The sequence below is a fragment of the Pteronotus mesoamericanus genome, unplaced genomic scaffold (assembly GCF_021234165.1).
Source record: "Pteronotus mesoamericanus isolate MK-2021 breed Mesoamerican mustached bat unplaced genomic scaffold, CSHL_Meso_final contig_42, whole genome shotgun sequence".
NCBI classification, from domain to species: Eukaryota; Metazoa; Chordata; class Mammalia; order Chiroptera; family Mormoopidae; genus Pteronotus; species Pteronotus mesoamericanus.
In genome coordinates, this window is record NW_026555157.1 from 1,141,100 (window position 1) to 1,165,284 (window position 24,185).

Genomic DNA, 24,185 nt, shown 5'->3' on the forward strand with positions numbered 1-24,185 from the left:
TCCCACTCAAGAGGAACCCAGTGAGGCCCACTCCCAAGACACACCATCATTAAAATGGCAAATAGCAAAGACAAACAGAGAATCCTAATGCAAGCAAGGGAGAAAGAGGCAGTAACATATAAGCGAGCCCCCATACGGCTAGCAGCTGACTTCTGAACAGAAACCCTGCAAGCCAGAAGGGACTGACAAGAAATATTCCAAGTCATGAAAAGCAAAGGCCTGCAACCAAGACTGCTTTGCCCAGCAAGGCTCTCAATGAAAGTGGAAGGCGAAATAAGGAGTTTCCCAGACAAAAGAAGGCTAAAAGACTACAACTTCACCAAACCAGCACTGCAAAATATGCTAAAGGGACTGCTTTAAGATGAAGAAAAAGTTTCTATGAATACCCAGTTCCTTTCAGAGTTGCCAATACTTGACATTACCAATATTTTTAATACTCATTAATCTGATTGTGACAATGATGTTATTTTAATTCCTTTACTGTTTGTTGAAACTAAACCTGTTTTAGTATATTTCTTGCCTATTTCTTTTTTTTTTTTAAAGCTTTAAATGACTTTTTGGTGTTCTTTATCCATTTATTGATTTTTGGTTTGTAGAACTTTTTTCCCTAAAAAACAAAAAAACAAAAAACCTATTAACCATGTTTTAGATGTGTTGCAAATACTTTTCTATTCTATTCCTTGTCCTTTAACTTTTTTTATATGTATATTACTATATAGTTAAATGGTTAATAGAGTCATATTGTCAATATTTACTTTATAGCTTCTGGGTTTGAATATTTTACTTCAGGTCATGAAAAATATTAGTTCTATTTTCTCCTAAAACTCCTTAGATTCTACATATTGATTTTTAACTCACCTGAATATTTCTTGTATAATGTGTGAAATAGGGCTTTATATTTGTTTCATTTCAAGTAATAGTTGTCTATGCACCTTATTTGTTGAATAAACATTATTTTCCCCATTGACTTGAAATATCAATTTAATCATATATTCCATTGTTAGATATATACATTTGTCTCTAGAATGCTCATTATATTTCATAGATCTAATTGATTATTTCTGTGCAGGTGTAATGTTAGTTTAATTGCTGAGACTTTATAATGGTTTTAAATTTTTTAAATATTTTATAATTAACTTTGACATTTAAAAAAATAAATCTATCTGCATTTAAGAAAGAAAGAAAAAGAGCGGGATGGAACTCCTACTTTTTGTGACAACACGGATGGAACTGGAGAATATGAAGCTAAGTGAAATAAGCCAGTTGATAAAAAACAAATACCGCATGATCTCACCTATAAGTGGACTCTATTCAACAAAATAAACTAATAAGCAAAATAAACCACAGGCACAGAAACATGGAGCAGCCTGAAAGTGACCAGAACGGAGGGGGAAAGAGGACAACGGTGGAAAGAAGGGGAAGGGACTAGACAAAGAACGTGTATGAATCACCCATGGACCATGGACATGGGGGTGGGATGGGTGGAGGGGGGTAAAGGGGTAAAAATTGAGACAACTGTAATAGAATAAACATGATTTATAAATAAAAAAATATATCCTAATAAAAAAATTTAAAAAATAAAAACACTACTTTTCCTAAATAGGATTTGAAGTGGCACTGGGCAAACCTTGCTTATTGTAATCATGCCTTTTATACTTATGCTCCAAGGTTATCAAATAAGCTCTAATACCAAAACACCAAATTTTTCTTAACTGTCTGACAATATTTTGGAAAAAAAAGTGTAGGTCCTTTTTAACACTGATGGACAGTATTACAATAGCATAATTAGTTCAGATGTTAAGAGATATTTTCAAATTATTTGCACAACTGATACGCTATACTTCAATACAAACTGGCCAAACACAAATTCCACTATGAAACAGCACCACACTGGCACAGAGTAAAGCATTAAAATTCTTATAATCTCTTCCCCATATGTCACAGCAGCCATCTAGTTATTTGACCCAAACTCTTGACATGATTCTGCAAATCAAATTCCCATAGCATTCTATTTAAAACCATTTATTATTTTTTTAAAGGTTCAAACGTACATAGGAGTAGAAATGAAGTATAATGAACCCTCATAAGCTTATCAGCCAGCTTCAACAACATTAACTCCTGCCTAGTCCTGTCTCATCTGTACCCCATTCCCATGTTCCCTCCCTCCCACTTCCCCCCCCCCCACAACAATCCTCTGCCTGGCTAGACTACTTTTAAAGGACATCCCAGACATGAATAGAATTTCATACATAAACACCTAAGTATATCTCTTCATAAATTCTTCGGTATGTCTCTTTCAAAGATAAATATTCTTTTCTTCAAAATATAGCTACAATACCATTACACACACACAAAGTAACACTTCCTTAAATCTTGTGAATATATGGTTGATATGCTTCTTGAGTCTCTTTTAACCTGTAACAGTTTCTCCTTCCATTTTTTTTTTTTTGCCATTTATTTGATGAAATTGTTCTGTAAATTGGTGACTCAGACAGGTATCTTCTCTCTTCCCACATGAATGATTCTTCTAAGATTCTGACACGGCAGACGTACCTGCTTTTCAGTGGCAGCAGTGGATTTCCCAGTAAGTGGATTATTAAGAATTATAGTGTAGGTCATGGTTCTCAGTTGATCACCTCCAGGTTCCACATTCCAAGGCGTAGATACAACATCTAATCATAGCAAACATAAAATGAGTTAGTTCTAGAAATCTGAAAGGTATGTTTTGAAGTGGAATCAAAGAAGTAGTTTTTGAATACTTTAAATTTTTATTTTTGCCCATTCCAAAAATAAAATTAAATATTAGGCACTCTTCTTATATTTGACATATCCCCCATCTCTGATCTATTTACTTCTAAATTGTTGCCTATTAATACACTTTTTACTTTTCTTTAGAAGATAAAAGTTGGTTCATCTGTAGGTTTCTTTTTAAAGTCCCCAGTGCCTATGAAGAGAAGTAATGGCATCAGCCTTATCAAACAGACAGAACAACACTTCAGCATTCCCATGATTGAGGACAAAACCTTGAAAGACATGTCATTATGCAACAACGTGGTCTTGATCCTTGGTTATGGAGAAATCGCATCAATGAGAAATCATATAATGTTAATGGCTTATCTGCTGAAATCTTTAATTAAGGAGGGAGTGATGGTATATAAATAATTATATAACCTCTATAGCACAAGCTATAGGATAATCTCTCTAGTTATAGCAAGACCTTGGTCAAATGTCTCTTTTATTTGCTAAGCAACAACACAGTGAGTACAGACACACTTTGAACAGAAATATATCTTTAGAACATTGCATTACACAGCAAAGGTCATTTTACAAGCCAAAGACTCAGCGAGTATAGATAAGAGCATCATGAACTCTACTCAGAGATATGACTCAATCATCTCATGCTGTTAGCACAAATGGACTTGGGCAATTAGTGTATCTGGCTGCTACTCATCAACATACTAAAATGTAGGAGTCTTTATCTAACCCATTACCTATCATCAAAGGAATGAAGCCAGGTATTATGATCTACTCAGCTTTATGCAATTTCTTTCATACAGCTAGGTCTAGGGATTTAATGAGGGATCCTGAAGCTACCTTTTGAGTATCTGGAAAAATCTTACAACTAAATTTAAAAAGCAATATCACAAGCCATGGAATGCATCATCCAGAATTTGTTAAAATGACTTATTTACATGAAAGATATAAAATTCTAAAATACTTTCAAAGGTTACTTTGATGGTATGTCAGCCTGTTTCAGAAAAATTATACAAATAATCCATTGTGAACCAGCAATAAAATTTAAAGATATTTTTGAATTCTGCTGAATTGCATACTATTCAACAAAGCAACAATCAACAAGGATAAAAGAAAAGTGTCTTCCATTTGTGTTTTCACCAATGTTACCAAGAAACCTACTGAATATCATGTGCCATTATACCATCTAATTAACAACATCCTTGAATAGTCAAGCCCCCCCATACCTGAGTAAAGCTCATCATAGTATCAAAAATTGGAGACAAAATTTTAAGAAAAATGGCAATGGCATACAAAAAAGGCATGAAAGCCATTTTGATAGATTAAGTTGAAGTAATACAAATCAGGAGTTTCAGAACAACCACTTCAAGATTCCTTTGATATAATCAAGTTTTAAAACTGGTGAATCTTTACACCCATTAGAATGGTTATTATCACAAAAAAATGAAAATAACAAGTTGGTGAGGAAGTGGAGAAATTGGAACCTCTTTACATTACTGGTGGAAATATAAAATGATGTCGCCTCTGAGGAAAACAATGTGTCAGTTCCTCAAAAAATTAAACATAGAATTACTTTATGATTCAGTGATTCCATATTTAGGTTATACCCAAAGGAATTAAAAACAGGGACTCAAACAGATAGTTGTACATCAATGTTCACAACAGCATTATTGACAATAACTGAAAAGTGGAAACAACTCAAAACTCCATCAATATATGAATGGATAAACAAAATGTGGCATATACATACAATGGAATGTTACTCAGCCTTAAAAAGGAATGAAATTCTGACACATGCTAAAACATGGATAAACCCTGAAGACATTATAGTAAGTGAAATAAGCGGTCACAAAGGGTCAAATATAGTATGATTCCACTTACAGGAGGTACCTAGCGTAGTCAAATTAAAAGAGGGAGAAAGTAGCATGCTGATCATCAGGAGCTGGGAGGAGGGGAAATGGGCAGCTATTGTGACAGGCACAGAGTTTCGGTTTGGGGAGATGAAGCAGTCCTGGAGCGGGGTGGTGCTGATGGCTGCACGGCAGTGTGAACGCACTTAATGACCCTGAATCATATACTTTAAAATGGTTAAAATGTAAGTCTTATATACATTTTACCACAATAAAAAGTTGGTAAATCTAGGTGATAGGTGTATGCCTTTTATTTCACTATTCATGCAACTTTTCTGAAGATTTACAGTTTTTCAAGGTAAAAAGCTGAATAAAAAGACAAAACTGAGCTTTAAAATACAAAAGTAGTGATACAACCATAAACAAAGACTTAAAAGAATACTTAAAGGCTCCCTAATTTAAAAAAAAAAATTAAATCCAGTTGTAGCCATTTTAGTGCTGAATTAGATTAACTCTACAAATAATTGACTATGAACATTTTTTCATTAAATTTGTAATATTTTTTAAAAGAAGCCTTTGAAACCCATTATCAGGACATATAACTTTGCCCTGGCTGGATAGTCCAGTTGTTTACAGCATTGTCCCAATACACCAAGGTTGTGGGCTCAATCCCCAGACAGGGCACATACAATAATCAAACAATGAATGCATAAGTAAGTGGAACAACAAATCAATGTTTCTTTCTCTCCTTTCCTCTTTCTCTCTAAAAATCAATAAGTTAAAAAAGAAATGTAACTTTGATTACCAAGTAACAACTGTAGAAGATAGCATAATGGTGTGCAGTCATAAATAGATTATCTCTTTTGGAGGAAACCTGAGTGATTCTAGCTCTAAATAGCAATATATCTATAACTATTTAGATTTAGAATTAGCCAGAAGCCTTTGCTTCCCAAAGCCACTTATAACATCAGATAGCACATATATTCATCCATACTGAAGAGAGATGTGAAGTCAGACACTAAATGCAGTTATGATTCAAAAAACAAACTTCATTTATGGATAAAATGCTGGTTCCTCATGAACCTTTTCAGAATAAAAACAGTGGTGCGTCATCTTAGAAAATTAAGAGAATTAATGTATCTAGCTCTTCTGAAATATCAAGTTCTTCAGGTAGGCATAAATAGTAAGAAAACAGAAAATAGATTCAGAACAGATATAATAAGTTAAATATAAGCTAAGTGAAAGAGAAGACATATACCTCTGATATCCCACTTTTTTAAAATGGAAAGAACAGGAAAAAAATCATTTTTTTGACAATGAAATTCTTAATATAGTCACAAAATTCAATTAATAGCTATCAGTTAGAAATTGCTACTCTACTACAAACAATACACAATTATGTTTTTGTAACTAGAACTGGTCGATATTAGGGCTTTTTTTGAATTTTGTGGCATTATAAACAACACTGCTATGAACATAATAGTACATGTGATTCAGAGTACACATGTACCCATTTCTGAGAGATATATGACTAAGAGTAGAATTGTTGACTCAGAAAAAATGCATATGATCATCTTTAGTAGCTTTTGCCAAACCATATTCCTGAATGATTGTACCTATTTACACTTGACCAGCTTCCAGCTGTTCCACAATGCACCCCTTTAAAATGGGGTTTAACAAAATTGAACTGCTACATTGATTAATAAAGTGAGTTTTAGTTTTCAAAGGGTCTTAAATGTAGGTAGGATCTGACCAATTGAACAACTATATTGTTTACAGGTGAATTTAATCAAAACACTTAAATACTAGTTTATATATCATCAAAATAAAATCAAAACCTGTCTAATTTTTCTCCCTGACATTAATCAATTGATATAGGCTCAACCCTCTGAAGATAATAAAATCCTCCCAAATTTATCATTAGATAACAACACAAGCACCAACCTATTATGTTTCTAGAATTGGTAAATCTCTGCATAAAACGTGAACTGGTGAAGAGCAATTCAAACATTTTCTCAGCACTGATGTGAAAAACACGGTTGATATAAAGTCTTCCATGAAGGTCTTTATCAGAAATATTTTCTGGGGGGAAAAAAGAAGCAAAGGGAAGAAAGTAAGAAGAGATCATTTCAAGGTTTTGTTTCATTTGCTTGTTTGTGATACAATACAAAACAGTTTTTAAATGTGATACTGTGGTCAGCACATACAAGACAGCATTAAAACTCTAAATTGGTGTTATATACATATGTATGATGTATAACTATACATAAGAGTATATAGTTAAAACTATAATGATCAATATTCCAGTTGTCAATGCCTAAAAAATAAATATTTAACCTGAGCGATATCGAATTCCCATAATATAGCGCTCAAAAGAATAATTCGAAGGTGACAAGGGCAAGACTGAGATGCATAGAATGGTATCTACCACAGCACTTAGCAGGTCCTATTTCTGAAAGCTCATACATTCAGCAAACATGGCGTCACCAATGGTCCTAATATCTACCTAATATCTACTAACTTGCTAGCCACTGATTCCCCCGAGTCAAGTATCATTGTGTTCATAACCTTTTCTTAATACCACCTATTAAAAGAAGATATCCTTCTGAAAAGTATAATACACAGAAAAAAATTACATTTTTCTGGGACCCTGATAATGATAATGAGGTTGAAAACTACTGGCAGCAAAGGAAGGAGCAGAATCTGCTCACCTCTCCTCATATTCCTAGGAAACATCATGTAAAATAGCCCATGTTTGTATGGTGATTACTATATGTCATGCGTTGTGCTAAGAACCTTACAAGTATTCACTCATCCTCACAGCAATCCTGTGAGATAAGTGGTGTCATTATCATTTCCATTATGCAGGTAGAGGAACAAACTGAGGTACTGAGAGACTCAACAAAGCTCCCCTGCTAGTGAGTGATAAATTAGAATTTGAATTCACTCCAGCTCCAAAGCACACAAACTTAACCTCTATTTTATACTTCCATAAATTTAACTTAGAAGAATCGAGAAGAAAAGGCAGCTAGGAATTAGAGCCAGGTCAAGTATAGGAAATAGAGGAAAGCAATACAAAATTTTAATCATTTCAGGACTGGGGTTATTTATTATTTCAAGGATTATGCCCCATCAATACAGAATGGAACACCGTGACCTAAAGCTCCCCATATTTCAGAACTCAAGCTTTAAGAATTAATCTGTTTAGAGCATCTGTCAATATTACACCACGGGAAGCAGTCTGGGAAATAAAAGACAGGGCTAGGAATCAGAAAAACTCTTCCAGCTCTGCCTTCATCTCAACTATTGTTTTTTTCTCATTAACTGATTTGTGTCTCTCTACTTTAATACAGTTGCACAGAATTTAGAGATACCAAGTAAATGTTGAGTTACCTTCTTCCTGCTAGACTATCTCAAGGCCTTTTTTTCCTCTGGCTTCCCCCAGAGGTCTACTTGCCCTCACATCTGTTAATTAATAAGCATCAATTGATATTCTGACTTCTGGTTCTCTCTGCATGGCTGTGCCTCTTATTCATCTTGTTCTGTCAGCTGTAGGTCATGGATTACAATTTTACTATTTTTATGCATTCCTACCCACCACCCCCCACTTAATTTTTGCCTAACTTAGCCTACATTCTTTCTATACGTCACTTTGCTTAGGAAACCCTGTCACACTGAGTTCTCACCCCAGCTATACAAAACTAAATTTAACTTTTATCACATGTCACAGGCCAGATGTCTCATGCCATGAGCTAGTTTGTCAACTTCCACTCACGGCTCTACCTCCTGGGGCAGATGCTTCACAGACTATCCATGGCATGACAAAGCAAAGCATGGGAAAGAAGTAAATCCTGATAGTGACAGAAATATAAATCCTTGAAAACACAACCATAATTTCCTTGTACTTGAGGATGTGGATACATTGTGTTACCTCATCTCCACTTGGGAGGAAACTCCCAGCATCTTCTCAGATGCTCTGAACTCCTCCCCAAAAATGGTAAATAGTAAGCAGAGGAAGTCTATCAACAACAATCCTCGAGAGTGACAATTTTCAACCATTTTCATCTCACAGCACACATAAACTAATTACTAAAATTCTGCGGCACGTCAAAAAATATATTTTTTCCCAATCTGACAAAAAAAAATAGGTATAATTTTTATTCACTCACACTGGACAGCTATTGTTGTGTTGGCTGTTGTCATTTTTTATTTTGAAAATCTAAGGGAAAAGAGGTCAGGTATGGCATATTTTAAAAATTCTTGTGGCAGACCGGCTGAAAATTGCTGCTCTGGAGAAACAAAGTCCTGCAGCTTTTTTCTGTGAATTATTATATCAAAGTTTTAAGTTAGCAATATGGTTTAACAGATTAAAACACAAAGCTTAGCATTTTGTTCAGCGGCTGGAAATCCAGAACCCATTTCCTGAAGTACAGAAATATCCCTAAAAAGAGCACCCATCACCCATTGATGGGTTGTAATGCCTGGTGTAGAATAAGAGCATTAAAAAAAGGAGCCTTTTTTTATGGAAAGATTCTAGACTTTCCATATCTGGGTTCCAGTTAAACTCCACATCAAAGGGACTGTGCTAGAAGTTATTTCAGGGGTCCCTCCATGAGGTATTTCATGATATGCTGCTCTGTTGATTCCTCTTACAGGACTCTCTGTAACAAGATAGTCCTGTGCATCCCTCCCAAAGATTATAGGCTGTATGTGATAGAAAAGAAATCCTCTCATTTTCTAACTCAACCTGCTCACAAGAGTAGATCAAAACACTATCATTTTAAATAAAGTGTGGTTTGGTTTAAAGTAATCTGCCATCTGCCTAGCTGCCTGTAAATCGCCACACACATTTCCAAATTTCTTAGGATGGTTTACTCCTTTTGACCTTTCCCATCATCTCCCCAGTTCATGGACTTCAAGCATCCTCATAACCTCGCAAGTTTCAAAAGCAAAAAAAATAGGTTCATTTAAAACCCACTTAATATGTGTGACAAGCCCAAGATTTTGTAACTTGCTTAGGGAAAGCAATAGGAGTACTTGATTGGTTATCCAATGATAATCTAATAAAAAAAAATCATCCCATACACCTTAAAAAAAGCCTGCACAAACACACAGGAGGCTGAATGTCATGTGGAAGGCCTTACTTCTGTAACGCCAAGTGGTATCTTTAAAGGAGCGCCAGCAAGGGGCAAAATGTGATCGGGCTCACATACAATACAGCAACTATACCACTGTGGTTCTTTCTTTATTTCTAGATATGAACACAGCTTATATGAGTTTTAATGTTATCCTTTATGTAACTTATCATTAATGTTAATTGTATAGGAGCTCAATAAGAAACTAAATACTTTTGAAGCACTATTATAAAAGCAGGTGAGTAAAAGAATCCTTGCTTGGCGTCACTTACCTATCTGGCCACTGGGTGCCAGAGTAGATCTTCCTAAAGTCAGAGGTTCAGGCGGCCAGGGGATAACTAATTCATACCCGCTGTCTACCAAAGCATGAATGGTAAGAACACTAAGAGTTTAGTCATTTACGGGACTCAGTCCATTTTAAAAACTTCCTCTTGACTATCTTTTCAAAAGAACTCAACAACTGTCTTCTTAAAGCAGCCTGTGATTTCTAGGAAATAGTGGATTTTTATTTGTTTTTAAGAGCATGAATTTTTATTAAAGATATTTCAGTGTTCCCAAACCAAGGTCTAACCTGATTTGGATTGGGTTTTCGTGGACTTGGACTTGGTTGATTGAATTTGGATTTGACTTTAGATTTAAACTTGATTTGGACTGGATTAGGATTTGACTGGGATTTAGTTTGGATTTTCATGGACCTGGTTTTCATGCTAATAAAGACTTCAGGGGTTCTCAAAACCAGGTTTAACTTGAACAGCAACTAGGCTAGTGCATACATCATGTCCTACAGACCCAACCCACTGTGATGTCCCCAGTAGTATTGAGCACTGCTGGTAGGAAAGCAGGTACGGAAAAAATCCAGACATTGTTGCAGTTCCTGACACTTGATAGCAGCCACTACCTGGAATCCTTCCTAATGCCTCCATAATCCCCTGGCTTACAGTTTTAAAAACAGATTCCTTAAAATGCCCACTTAATAAGTATGATAAGCCCCAGGTTATTGGTACTAACTTAGAGAAAGAAGAGAGAACATCATTTACTACAGTTCGTTTAAGCAACTGCTTTTTATTTTTATTCTCTACTTTGCATCTCTATCTCTCTCTTATTTTTGGTGGTTAAAAGAGGGTATAATTATAATGTAACAAATTTTATTAAAATGTGCTTTTCCATTGCTGCTCCATCTCTACTGACTTAGGCTTGGGATTTTAAAAGTTAAATGTGATGGATATTTTCAAAATCAAGGCTTCTGGAAAGTGGAGCTCAATCAGTTAGACTTAGTAGCTTCTTCCCCCTGTATTTTATTAACTGCCATCCTCTTTTGGTTCTTTATAGAGTGAGACTGTATCTAATGCAACAACTAAATTCCAATCTGCACACACCTAATACAAAGATTAACATTAAAAGACATAATTGAAATTTTATTAAAATTTATAGGAAATTCTTTACCTTCATCAACAGAATCTGAAGTGCTGCTTTTGTCCAGAGAAAGATACTCATTTTTATTCAAGTCGAGTGATTTTGATGGCACTCTACTTAATCTCTTTTCTGAGGTTAGTAAAGGACTCTTTTTGATCTGTTTCTCACTTTGGGCTTCCTCTTTCCCTGACTCCTAAAAGGCAAACAATCCAGTTAAAAAAAAATATTTAGGCTTAGATTTTACAGTGAGGTCTTTAATAATGAAGACACTGAAATAACTGCTCTTCAAAAAATGTGTTTCTTATGTTTGCGTCACATTTGCAATTCAGTCCATTAAAAAACTGGTAAATTATATATCATTCTAAAGTCATCTTCTTAAACAGAAATAAACAATAAACTTATAAAGAACATCATATAAAAAGAACTCACAAAAAATGAACATCACGTGAATCACTTTAAGCAGAAGGGACAGGAGGCAGAGGGCAAAATAATGGAACATTCGGTTCTTTGGGGTGGGCAAAGGAGAGGAGTAAAAAGCCCGGTTAGTTTCCCCAGACAATACCTGCCCCATCATCTCAAAGAAGAAAACTCACTCATCTGTCAAGACCAGTAACTAAAGGAGAAAGAAAATAGAGAGATAAAAGTCACATAAGGGTACAGTAGGGAAGAGAAGATTAAAAGGGAAAATTAATTTCACTGCAAACTCATAACACAATTGTCCTTTCTGTTAAGGGACTAAGGAATTGGGCATTAAAATATATTCACTATATAAAGCTATCTACGCTTTCTGGGAATGGTTTAATAAAGATATGTCATTTCTTATTAGCCATTAAAGTATGAATGCTATTGCTATTAGTATTCAAGTAGAATAGTACTAAAATTAGGCTTAATAGAACAGTGTAAAAAAATATAAACTTTACAGCAAAGTACTTCTTGCACTGTCTGTGTCTATGTAGATGAAAGAGAGCAAAAAGCATAGATACAGTCCCTGCACTTCCTACCCATGAGACCTCAGAGCAGCACTGCGCAGCAGAAGCACCAGGGAGGACGCAGGTTTCCATTGGGCACTCGGAAAGCAGAGTAGCAACTGGGACTCAGGACACAACATATGAAAGGAGTAGACTATCCTAGTAAGAGGACTGATTCTTCAAGCTTAGGTTACTGCTAAAATCAAGACTCAATTTATTTGGGAATTCCATACTACAAAGTATCATGTTTATTTATTTGATCCGGTGTGTCTTTAACAGATGCTAAGTAGAGTAAGTTTCCACACACACTTCTGTTGTCTAATTAAGATATAATTCCTATTATAAAGAATATAGATAGATACTTATAGGAAAAAGTAACAGTCACTCTCTTTAAGTAGTTAGCATCTGGACAATTTTTACTTCTTTGTATACTTTTCTGTATTTCCTGAATTTTAACAGAGTATTAATTTTATAACTTAAGAAAAATCTATTTTTGCCTTGGAAAAATGTTATTTCTGACACTGTTATTTCTAATTTTGTTGGAAGTAAAAATGAAATAAAGTGACATGATATTTGTTGACATCTGAGAATCTCACCATACTGCTCTTGCATGCAACAGGTAAAAAAGGACCAAACTTCTATAGTGTATTCCATAACCTGCAAAAATCTATACTAAATATCAATGAATGTATAATCAATCTTAAAACATTAGACTATTCCTCTGCATTCCCTTCCCTTTCCTTAAAGAAAAAAACATGACCTCCTTTAGGGACAAAACTAGAAGCAAGAACCAATGGGTTAACTCTTCCAAGAGGAGGTAGAGGAGACATTGTTAAGGAGGCTATAGGAAAGACCCAAATAAGATTAGTTCTGAGGCTCCTGTCCTCAACGTCAGACTTTTGTAAAAGGATGAGAAGACTACAGCAATTCCCCTGTCCTGTTACCTCCCCAAAACTGAGTTGTGTGATTTTCGCAGTGAACACACACAAAGAAAATCACCTCCCTTACACCAGTAGGAAGTTCCTCAGGGTCTCTAGATGGGTCAGTTTTGCAAGAAACCCACAACACAAAAGCAGACCAAAATAAATTCATGACAGATGCCTGAAACAGGCTGATAACTTGGCAGGCTTTCATATAAATACAGTCTGTTTCAATGTTTTCCAAACGTTTATTCATCGGAGATGCCAGGAGCTCTGTGGGAGAAGGTAGAAAAGGTCCCCTGTCGACGACACACAGATTCACGGTCAATTGTAACACCTTATGGTTACTGAATACTTAATGTATATTAGGGACTGTCCAAAGCACTTTCACATATATTAATTCATGCAATCTTTATAAATACCCCTATGGGATATTATTGTCCTCATCATCTAGGGGTTGAGAAAACAAAAGCACAGAAAAGTTAAGTAATTAAGTCAACTTATTTAAAGTCATTTAGCAAATGACAAGAGGCAGGATTCAAAGCTGATGCTCTGCTGTAAATCAAGAATTCAGGTTTAGCCTCAACCTTGCATCCCTAATCAGAACAAATTCACTATATGAAGCTATCTATACTTTCTGGGAATGGCATAGATATACTTTCTGGGTTGCTCTTTTCTTAAATCACATGCAAATTGGCTTTATTTCTGAAATTAAGATAATGCTAATATGTGATTTTATAAATTTCAGACACCATTATAAAATTAACCAAGCACAAGTGGCCGTAACTAACACCTCTATAGTAGACGCAACCTTAGCACTCAGACGCAGTCTCTAAACACCGTTCTTCACTAAGAACTATGGCTCATTCGGAAAATGGCTGACACGAAGTCTAGGACAGAAAGTATACAAAATTTGCCTGGGACACGTTCTTGTACCAGAAAGAAAGGAAGCGATCAAAAATAATTGATCACTTCAAAAGGGCAAAGAACCCAATCTGAAAGGTCTCAGAAGGGACCAGCTGTGTATTAAAAAAAAAAAAAAAAAAAGACTCCAAGTGATAGAAACTCAGTGAAATTTTTAAAAAATCAGTGGGCTTATAATGATACTTGAAAAAATAAAGGAAGAAACTAACTAAGTAACTATGAAACCCAGTAATTAACTGGGTGTGCCTGCTTTAGTAGTCAGCTTAAGAAGCACCTACTGTTACTCAAGCATGCTGTGCAGGGTTCCCAACTCCCCTTTCAAAACGGATTCCACCACAAATACTCCCTACTCTGGGAAAAATTCTGCTAATTATGAACTTCTCTATCTTAACCTCTGCTACTTAGAGACTTGAAACTCTTCTCCCAAAATAAAGGAGCAGCCTGACGTCTTAAGTTTTAAACATTCTGTATACTGTATTCTTATTTGACCTTATATTCTGATTAACACAGGGCAGCATCAGTTATATTTTAAAAGGGGTATCACATACTAACCGCTTTTGGTAGATTTCCATCGACTGACTCTGTTTCTGAAATCCGATTAACTGATTCACGGGTAAAACTGATAGACTTGGATAATTTTTCATCTCTCTCCCCACAGTCATCCAAGCTGCTTCTTTCTGGACTTCTGTAAGAAACACATCGTTATGGAAATATAAAAAAGATTACTGTCACACAAACAAGCACTCGGTTTAGTCTCCATACTGAGGTACTTTCTATTATAAAGCAGTTTGACAACAAATGGTCTTTTGCAATGTAACAAATAAGCTTCTACTTATAACACAGCTCTTTTCTTAAATCACATGCAAATTGGCTTTATTTCTGAAATTAAGATAATGCTAATATGTGATTTTATAAATTTCAGAAGCCATTATAAAATTAACCGAGTACAAGTGGCCATAACTAATACCATGAGCATTGCTTGTTTAAATTTCAGCTGTGGACACCACAAAGCTTCTGAAGGTGCAGGGGGGATGTTTGAGTTGGGCCCCAGTCAGCACCAGAAGGCAGTTTAGGACCTCCTTCCTTCTGAGTCAGTCCCAACTGAGACAACAATGCCTCCCCAGAAGTAGAAGCCCCTGATGTCTGAGCACAAAGCCCATCAATCAGTCCAAGCCCCCTTTCTTGCTCTTCTTACTCTTAAGAACAAGGTATAAGGAACAGCTTTCAAACGGTCATCAGGACAAGACTATAATAACTGTCCTGGGACCTACTTCCTCTCTCAGGGAGCAAAGAGAAAGGAAAATCTATTAAATATAAAAGGAGCACAACTGATCTAATTTCCAGTGCTTGGCCTTATTGAGAAATTGTTATTCCTGGGTGATCATTGCAACATAGAGACTGAAAGCTCTTCTCAAATAAAGTAGCAACCTGACCTCTGAAGCCATATTATCCTGAGGAAGGAACAGAAATGCCAAAGGGCCTTTCAACTCTGTTTTCTTCCATCTAAACAATACGTAGGTCTGCTACCAAGTCACTTTTGGCAAGGTGGGCAGAACTCTGAGGGAACCAAAGGAAAAAAAAATGGCTCCTTGAGGCTAGCCCACCACCCAAGTGTCTGAACGTAAGGATTTTAAGAATAGAGTTGGGTTGTGGAGAAATAAAGAAAAAAGGAGGAGGGAGAGTGAAGGAGAAATTGAAAATGAAGAGTAGGAAGATGGAAAAGCTAAGGGAATAAAGGTTTGAGACAGACACACTTCTTTCAGAGACTGGAAGAGGGGGAAAAGGAGTAGAAAGGGGAATGAGGATCCTGCCACATCTTTTCTTAACAAAGCAACATGCACCAAGAAAACAGCATCTTTTCTGATGACCTCAAGCTGCTTTATACCTTACAGTATATAAAGCACCTGGTCAAAAAAAATATTTCCTCTTTCTTTCTTCAAAGGCTAGAAACTTTTTGAGTTGGCAGGGACCTTGGAGACCATCTAGTTTCACTGCCTCATTTCACAGATGAGTAAACTGAGGATCAGAAAGGCTAAGTGATTTATTTGCTTGAGATTACTTAGCTATTTGGTGGCGGAGTCCAGACTAGAATCTAGATTTTCTTTACCACCATCCAAGCCTCTTCGCACTGTATCAGTTGCTTTTCTATCCAACTCCAGTACCTGAAAGAAGCTAATAAACTTGACACGGAGAGCAGTACACTGGAAATATTTAACTTTACAGAAAACTAATAAACTATACACATGTAACCATATAAAAAAGACTGTATAATATTGATGTTTAACTGAAACGCTGTAAATAGGATCAGCATAACTAGAAGACTAGATAGTGTAAAAATTCTGCAGACACATCAAGACTTTTGAAAGATTTCAGTTTTAAGACTTATTTGCTATAGAAGTTTTGATAACAGTTTTATTAAGTTATAATTCACACACCATAAAATTCGCTGCATTTAAAGTATACAATACAGTAGTTTACAGAGTTGTGCAACCATCAGCAGTCACTCTCATTCTCCCTTCCTCCCAGCCCCCGGCCACTACTAATCTACTTTCCGTCTCTGTGGATTTGCTGATTCTCGGCTCCATTTTATATCAATGGAATCACACAATATGTGGTCATTTGTGACTGGCTTCTCTCACCTAGCATAATGTTTGCTTTTGATTTTTAATGCATTATCCTCAGCTGTTTTTACTGCTATGCCTTCAATTACCATTACACAAAATACACTTTTACTTGTACAGGTTAATAAAAATGTCTACTCTTCAGAATGAATTCCTCTCAGTCAAAAATAATATCTCTCTACTCTGAATTCCTTTATCACGTTATCTATTGCTTCTTTTGGTTCTTATCATTTTCAACCTTGCATTATAATTATTTGCATTCCCCATGTACTGAGTATTAGTTGAGTGCCAACTATATCTTAAGCACTATGCTAGGGTATCCTTGAGGAAAAATTGTAGTATCTTTGTATCCCTCAAAATATCTACCAGCTTCTCTGGCTGGTGTGGCTCAGTGGAATAAGTGCCAGCCTGCAAACTGAATCGTCACTGGTTCGATTCCCAGTCGTGGCACATGCCTGGGCTGCAGGCCAGGTTCCCAGCTGGAGTCGTGCGAGGGCCAACTAATGGATGTTTCTCGGACACGTTGATGTTTCTCTGACACCTCAATGTTTCTCTCCCTCTCTCCCTCCCTCTCTTCCTCCTTCTCTAAAAAATAAATAAATAAATAAAATCTAAAAAAAAAAAAAAATCTACCAGCCAAGTTATTGTTTTGTATAAGCACAGAGATTTCACTGAGTACCTCTCCAGATCTGTAATAAAAAGGTTTATTAAAGCCACGCTTTAAGCAAATCCCACATGACAGTTACAAAGACATATTTCCTAATATGGCTTGTATTTGCTTACCGATTTAGTAAACTATTCACTGTCTTCACCTTTCATTCCATTCCATCAGAGAGAATGGAGGGAAATTTCACCCAAGAGTGAATTAATAGAAATTCTGAATTAGTAAAGTTTAAAATGATTCTACTTTGATTAATGACTAAGAAGTCTTGACATTTCAGAACATTGCTGTACCTTGGCTGCACATTATCCTCAATCGACAGGGACAAGCTTTCCATCTCTTCAGCATTTAAGCCTAGCTCAGTGCCATAGTTCTGCTGGAGCAGCTGCCAGAATTCCTGTCTGGTCAAGCGCTAAAATGACACAAAAATGTAAGACAGTATAACACACTGGTTCAAACATGAATTTTGAAGAATTGAATAAAAATGACCTGTTGTACAGCTACCAGACATGTAACTTTGGTAGCTATGAAAATATGGGTTAACAAAACTTATCTGGCAGAGTTCATACTGGGAATAAAGTACGTAATATAATAACTACTGTAAATGGAAAGATGTTTAAAATTTTCTTTTTATAAAATAATGTGTTCATGGTTTCCAGCAATTACTAATCTCCAATTTAAATTCTGTCATCCAACCAGTCTACCATGACCACCAGATCACCATTCAGAGTTCTAATAATCAAACAGAACACATCCTCTGCATCCATAATACACATGAATACTTTAACCATTTAAAAAAACCTTACATAACAGTAAACTTTAAATTATATTTTCCTCAAATATAAAATGGAACAGTTTGAAATTCAGAATATTTTTGATATTTTTTAAAATTTTTATTTATTTTTAGAGGAAGGGTCAGGGAGGGAGAGAGGGAGAGAAATGTCAATTGGTTGCCTCCCACACGCTACCAACCAGGGATTTGAACTGCTGACCCACAACCCACGCATGTGCCCCGATGGGGATTTGAACTGCTGACCTCTTGGCTTGCAGGATGATGACCAACCCACTGAGCCACACTAGCCAGGGCTTGATTTATTTTTAATAGAGCCCACCTCATTCTTTCTTTGTAGACATCATATCAGTGTTGAAATAATTTAATACAAAAAAACTGACATTACATAGCAAAACTAGAACAAAAATAGTGTGATAACCAATGGTTTCATTTCTAGAAATATTACTAATGTTTAATCACATGATTAAGAAAGGCAGACCGAGGCAGCACAACACTTGAAACAACTGCTGGCAAGATTCTTTATTTCTCTTATTTATTCAATAGATTATTTACTTATAACCTATCAAATGTAATTCATTCCACTAGATGCTGAGGAGGATGAAATGCTCTCAGATAACTCACAATATAGTTAAAGAAACACAGGAGACTTTTATGTAAATTAAATATGACAAGCTATATTATTATATACTAAAGTCCCAGTAAAATCAACACTGTAATAATACTGCTGTGGGTTAGAATGATCAGAAAAGCCTTCACATTGGAGAAAGGTCTTCAGCTGAGCTGAAAGGAGGACGTGACTAGGGGAAATGGAGAAATGAGAAAATTTTGCAAAAAGAAAACCAACATACGCATATGGAATAAATATGTGAAGAACATAAGTAATACTTGTTTTGAAGTCAGTTAAGAGTTTATCAGCCTAAGTAGAGTAAAAATTTTAAGTTGGGAAACAGTTGGAATAAATACACAGAGATTTAATGGAGCCCAAACATACAGTTGCCTTGAACTCCTTTTTGGTAGTCCCTATGGCAAATCCATGCCACTTGCTCTTTTTATAAAAATTATATTGATTATGCTATTACAGTTGTCCCAAGTTTTCCCCCTTTGTCCCCCTCCACCCAGCATACCTTACCCCCTCAGGCAATACCCCCACCATTGTTTATGTCTATGGATCACGTGTATAAGTTCTTTGGATACTCCATTCCTACTGCACTTTACATCACCATGGCTATTCTGTAACTACCTATTTGTACCTCCTTTTTTTTTTTTTTTACCATTTCATTTATTTATTTTTAGACAGAGAAGGGAGGGAGAAAGAGAGGGAAAGAAACATCATTGTCTGGTTGCCTCTCGCGTGCCTCCCACAGGGGTCCTGGCCTGCAACTCAGGCATGTGCTCTGACTGGGAATCGAACCCATAACCCTCTAGTTCACAGGCTGGCACTCAATCCACTGAGCCACACCAGCCAGGGCTCTATTTGTACTTCTTATTCCCCTCACCTACTCACCCATTCCCCTATACACCCCTCCCATCCGGCAACTATCAAAATGCTCTCTGTATCCATGATTCTCTGTTCTTCTTATTTGCTTAGTTTGTTTTTTTAGATTCAATTGTTAAAGATATATATACTTTTTGTCATGTTATTGATCATTGTTCTGATCTTTTACTTTTCCTTAAATAAGTCCCTTTAACATTTCATATAATAATGGTTTGGTGAAGATGAACTCCTTTACTTTTTTCTTTATCTGCCCTTTGATTCTAAATGATAGCTTTCCTGGGTAGAGCAATCTTGACTGTAGGTCCCTGCTTTTCATAACTTTGAATATTTCTTGCCAAGCTTTCCTAGCATGCAAAGTTTCTTTTGAGAAATCAGCTGACAGTCTTATGACGTGTCTTAGAGTGGGCTTCTTTGCATCCATCTTGTTTGAAACTCTCTGTGCTTCCTGGACTTGCATGTCTATTTCCTTCATCAAATTAGGGATGTTTTCTTTCATTATTTTTTCAAATAGATTTCCAATTTCTTGCTCTTTCTCATCTCCTTCTGGCACCCCTATAATGAAAATGTTGGACCTCTTGGAGTTTTCCCAGAGGCTGCTTACAGGATCCTCATTTTTTTTGGATTCTTTTTTCTTCTTCTTGTTCTGACTGACTGTTGTTTTTGTTTGTTTGTTTTGCTTCCTTATGTTCCAAATCATTGATTTGATTCTCGGCTTCATCCATTCTACTGTTGTTTCTCCGTAAATTGTTCTTTATTTCAATTAGTGTATCCTTCATTTCTGACTGAATCTTTTTTATGCTGCTGAGGTCCTCACTAAGTTCCTTGAGCATCCTTATAACCAGTGCTTTGAACTCTGCGTCTGATAGATTGCTTATTTCCATTTCATTTAGCACTTTTTCTGGAGTTTTGATCTATTCTTTCATTTGGGCCACGTTTCTTTGTCTCCTCATTTTGGCAAGCCCCCTATGTTTGTTTCTATGTATTAGGTAGAGCTGCTTTGATTCTGTGTCTGGTAGTGTGGCCTTTGTAGTAGGTGTCCTATAGGGTCCAGTGGCACAGCCTCCCCTATCGTCCAAGCTGGGTACTCAAGGTGTGCCCTTTGCGTGTGCGGAGCACGCCCTCCTCTTATAGTTGAGCCTTGGTCACTGTTAGAAGATCAATGGGAGGGACACACCCAAGCCAGACAGCTGCAAGGACTGGCTGTGATCACTGACCACCAACCTCTGCTCTCCTTGGAGGGTCAGCTGTGCAAGGACAGGGTGGTGGTGCTCCAACGTGGTCTGTAGGTGTCCACTGGGTGCACTGGCCCTGGGGTTTCCAAGGTGGTGCAGGCCAAGGTCAGCCCCAGCCTGTGTTTTTCCCGGGGCCACTGTGCCTGAGCTATAAAGCGATCTGAGATGGCTGCTACTTGTGGTCTTGGAGATTCCCAGGCGAAGCCCAGCTGTGAATCTAGGCTGGGTGCTGCTAGTGCCTGGCCTGGGGCTCACTGAATCCAGCTGTTGCTTGTTTGAGAGGATTTAGGATGTTGTGAAGCATGAGTCAAGACCAACCATTCATATGGAAAAGCAGCTTGGGGAGGCCCGTAGGTTGGGTGAGGCAGAGTTTCTGGGGATCTCCAAGGTGGATCAAACTGTTATCCAGGTTGATGGAGTCTCAGTTATGACACCAGCTTGCTGGCTCTATTGGAGGAAGGATTAGAAAAGGGACAATGGTCTCTGCTCGCCTTTAAGTCAAACACTTCAGTACCTGTCTTTATGCCACCAGTGTCTTCCAAGCTGCTACTCTGGTGCTGGAGCTCAGAGGGAGTGAGTTTGAGTAGGTAAGTCTGTGTGTGGGTTTTAAGAACAGCTTGGGGCTCCAGAAGTTTCTTCCAACAACTCAATCCCTGATGGTTTTTGCAGTTGTGGGGATTTACCTTCCTGGCACTGGAACCCTGGGCTGGGAGGCCTGGGACTCCTCACTCCCAATATATCCCTCCCGTAGTTTTTTACAACCACGCATGGTTGAGAGACCAGCCCCTTCCATGTCTGCACACCTCTTAGCAGTACAGTTGGATGTGGTTTCTTTAATTCCATAGTTGTCACAATTAGATTCAACTTGATTGCTCATGGTTCTGAGTGATGCTTGTTCTATATTTTAGTTGCAATTTTGATGTGGCTGTGTGAAATAGTGAGCCACATCTTCCTATGCTGCGGTCTTCACCAAAAGTCCCTCCAGTTCCTTTTTTCTTTCTCCTTGTTTCTTCTCTCTGTCTAGTAGCTATGGCATCTTTGTTTGTTATATTATACTCGATGACCTTCATTGTATTTCATGAAACCTCAAATAAATTAATAACAAATTTTCTGCATTTTAGACCACTAGTTCCCAATTTGCCATGCCCAGAATACTAAGATTCCACAAGAATAGTTGATGAAAATGCAGATAATATCATCACTATTTCAAAAGCCAAAAATATTCAGTTACGTACAATAAAGTTATTCAAGCTAAGTAAAATGTCCAGCCTCTTTGTTTGGAGCTGAATACTATTAACCTAGAGTGGTTATATAAGACTGATAATAAATTCTCATTGGAAAAAACATACGACTAATATATAATAATGTTCTAACATTTTATTATGTAATATACACCACTTATTCGGTGAACAAAAAGTCTTTTGAAACATAGTACTCATAGAAAAAAAATTTTTCTATTTTTATCAAGGATCGCTGGTAGTAAGAAAAAATTAAGGAACTACTGTCCTTGATCCTAAAGGTGTCCCACACATTTCTTTTTGACTTCCACTACAGAAGAGCCATTTGTGAACTTTTTTTCACAATAGCAGTTGGCTCATACTAATAATTAACCCACTTTTCCAAAGACGTTATCTTTGAAATACTTTTAGTATCATAAATGGATGTTTAACATTATAAAGAGAAACAAGCAACATTTCAATATACTTCTGGAATATTACCCTCTTTTAAAAACTATTCTGAAATAATAGATACTAATATACACCAAAAGCAAACTAAAGCAAGTATATAAACCAATGATAAATATTCAGATCACTTCCTAAGAGTGAAAGAAATGAAACTTATAAGTAAAAATTAAAACAAAAATTCCATTGTATTTTACTACATAAATGATTTAATTATAGTATCAGATACCATCAGGAAGCTAATAGCAGGGTAATTTAAATATTTTTAATCTGTTAGTTATTTTAATGTATACATAAAGGTTAATGGAAAACAAAATAGAACTCACAATTCACCACCTTACAGACTTGCTAATTTGTTAAAAAATGACATTTTTTTCAAATTTGGCCAGAAGTCACAAAAATGTGATTATTTACAGCCATGCTGAACATTCAAATATTCAAACACATATCCAGACTGTTATTCATTGTTCTTTCAATAATCAGCAGCAGAATCAGAGGTAAGTCACCTTTAGAAAAGCAACCTAAATTTTAAACAAACACTGACCACCTACCTGCAAACAATGGAGAGTCTCTCCGTTTCAGCCTGCAAGAGTACTTTAACAAAATAAAGATGAACCAAGCAGTAATCAGATAAGGCTCAAAAGTCGGAAGATCAATTTCTGGCCCAGAAAGCTTTGTATTCTAGATATGCTGCAAAGTCTTTATCCCAGAGCAGAGTTCCAAATATTTAATGACAACTATGTTAAATCACTGCTTCAATCTTCCATTTTTGTTATAAGAAGGTTTTCCTTATTAAAAAACAAGTTGTATTGTAGTTTAAAGCACATTACTTGTCACTTCCTGGTTTGTAGTATCAGCATTCTTTCCAAAGTGGCAGGTCAGAATGCAGAATTGGAAGTTATACCTCACTCTACAGGTTCCTAAGCCACGCCTACTAGAAGAGATAGGTAAACAGGGTTTCATTAAAGGGACAGTTCCCAATTTCTTCTGATTAGAAACAATAAAATGCAAATGACACTATCTTGCTTATGTTCAATTATGTGAAATGCTTTTTTGCATTATTATTTTAATCCCATTCTAAAAATGAAATATATTAAGGGTTAAGCTTTCTTCTCCATACTAATACTTTCTATTCAATCCTCTCAATGTCCTTACTTCTTCAGTACTGACGCAGCAGCCCCATCAAACTCCTATATTAACCCTTTACTACTGTCAAAGACTGAATCTCTTGAGTATCATAAATGGAATGTCAGCCGGGAGAGTGAGCTAATCAAATGGAGCAATTTTAATAAGCACATCTTACATCACTGAAAGGTTTACATCTTGATTACTCAATAATTCTGTCATTTAAAAATATTTTTTACTTTATTCAGAATAATTTCCTGTTAGGAATGTGGACTATAATAAACATTATAAAGAGTCTTACCTAATAATTCCAATTTCTTTCTCAGACAAAAAATTTTCTTTTAAATGAAATATATCAGAGCTTGCCCTAATTTTTACCTAGTTGCTCCATTTGGTTTAATAAGGGGTGTAGACATGATAAATGCTACTTGATGAACTGAAAAGATCAACATTTTTGGGGGGGAGGGTTGCTAAAATCTAATCATTTCTACAATAGCAGAATGAGGGACCAAAGACAGTGGAGAACAGCACTCACTGAAACTGAAGCAAGCACACTGTAGGAAGGGTCAAGGGGGCTAACTTCTACTATTTAAAAAATTAGTGCTTTTGATA

The 24,185-nt window shown here is 36.3% G+C and overlaps 1 protein-coding gene across 3 annotated transcripts in view; it reads right to left on the reverse strand.

The window, feature by feature from the left end:
- GRAMD1C (GRAM domain containing 1C) overlaps window positions 1-23,307 on the reverse strand; it is a 42,418-nt gene extending 19,111 nt beyond the window's left edge. For 2 of the 3 annotated variants that reach the window (XM_054577288.1, XM_054577286.1), the window contains exons 1-6: window positions 23,000-23,307; window positions 17,540-17,658; window positions 14,517-14,649; window positions 11,183-11,345; window positions 6,549-6,686; window positions 2,554-2,672 (exon numbers count right to left, since the gene is read on the reverse strand). In XM_054577288.1, the coding sequence (XP_054433263.1) occupies window positions 2,554-2,672; window positions 6,549-6,686; window positions 11,183-11,345; window positions 14,517-14,649; window positions 17,540-17,583 (597 nt within the window). In that variant the 5' untranslated portion in view covers window positions 17,584-17,658; window positions 23,000-23,307. The remainder of the gene's footprint in view (window positions 1-2,553; window positions 2,673-6,548; window positions 6,687-11,182; window positions 11,346-14,516; window positions 14,650-17,539; window positions 17,659-22,999) is intronic. The other variant, XM_054577287.1, reaches the window with a different exon arrangement.
- Between the last annotated feature and the right edge of the window lie 878 nt (window positions 23,308-24,185).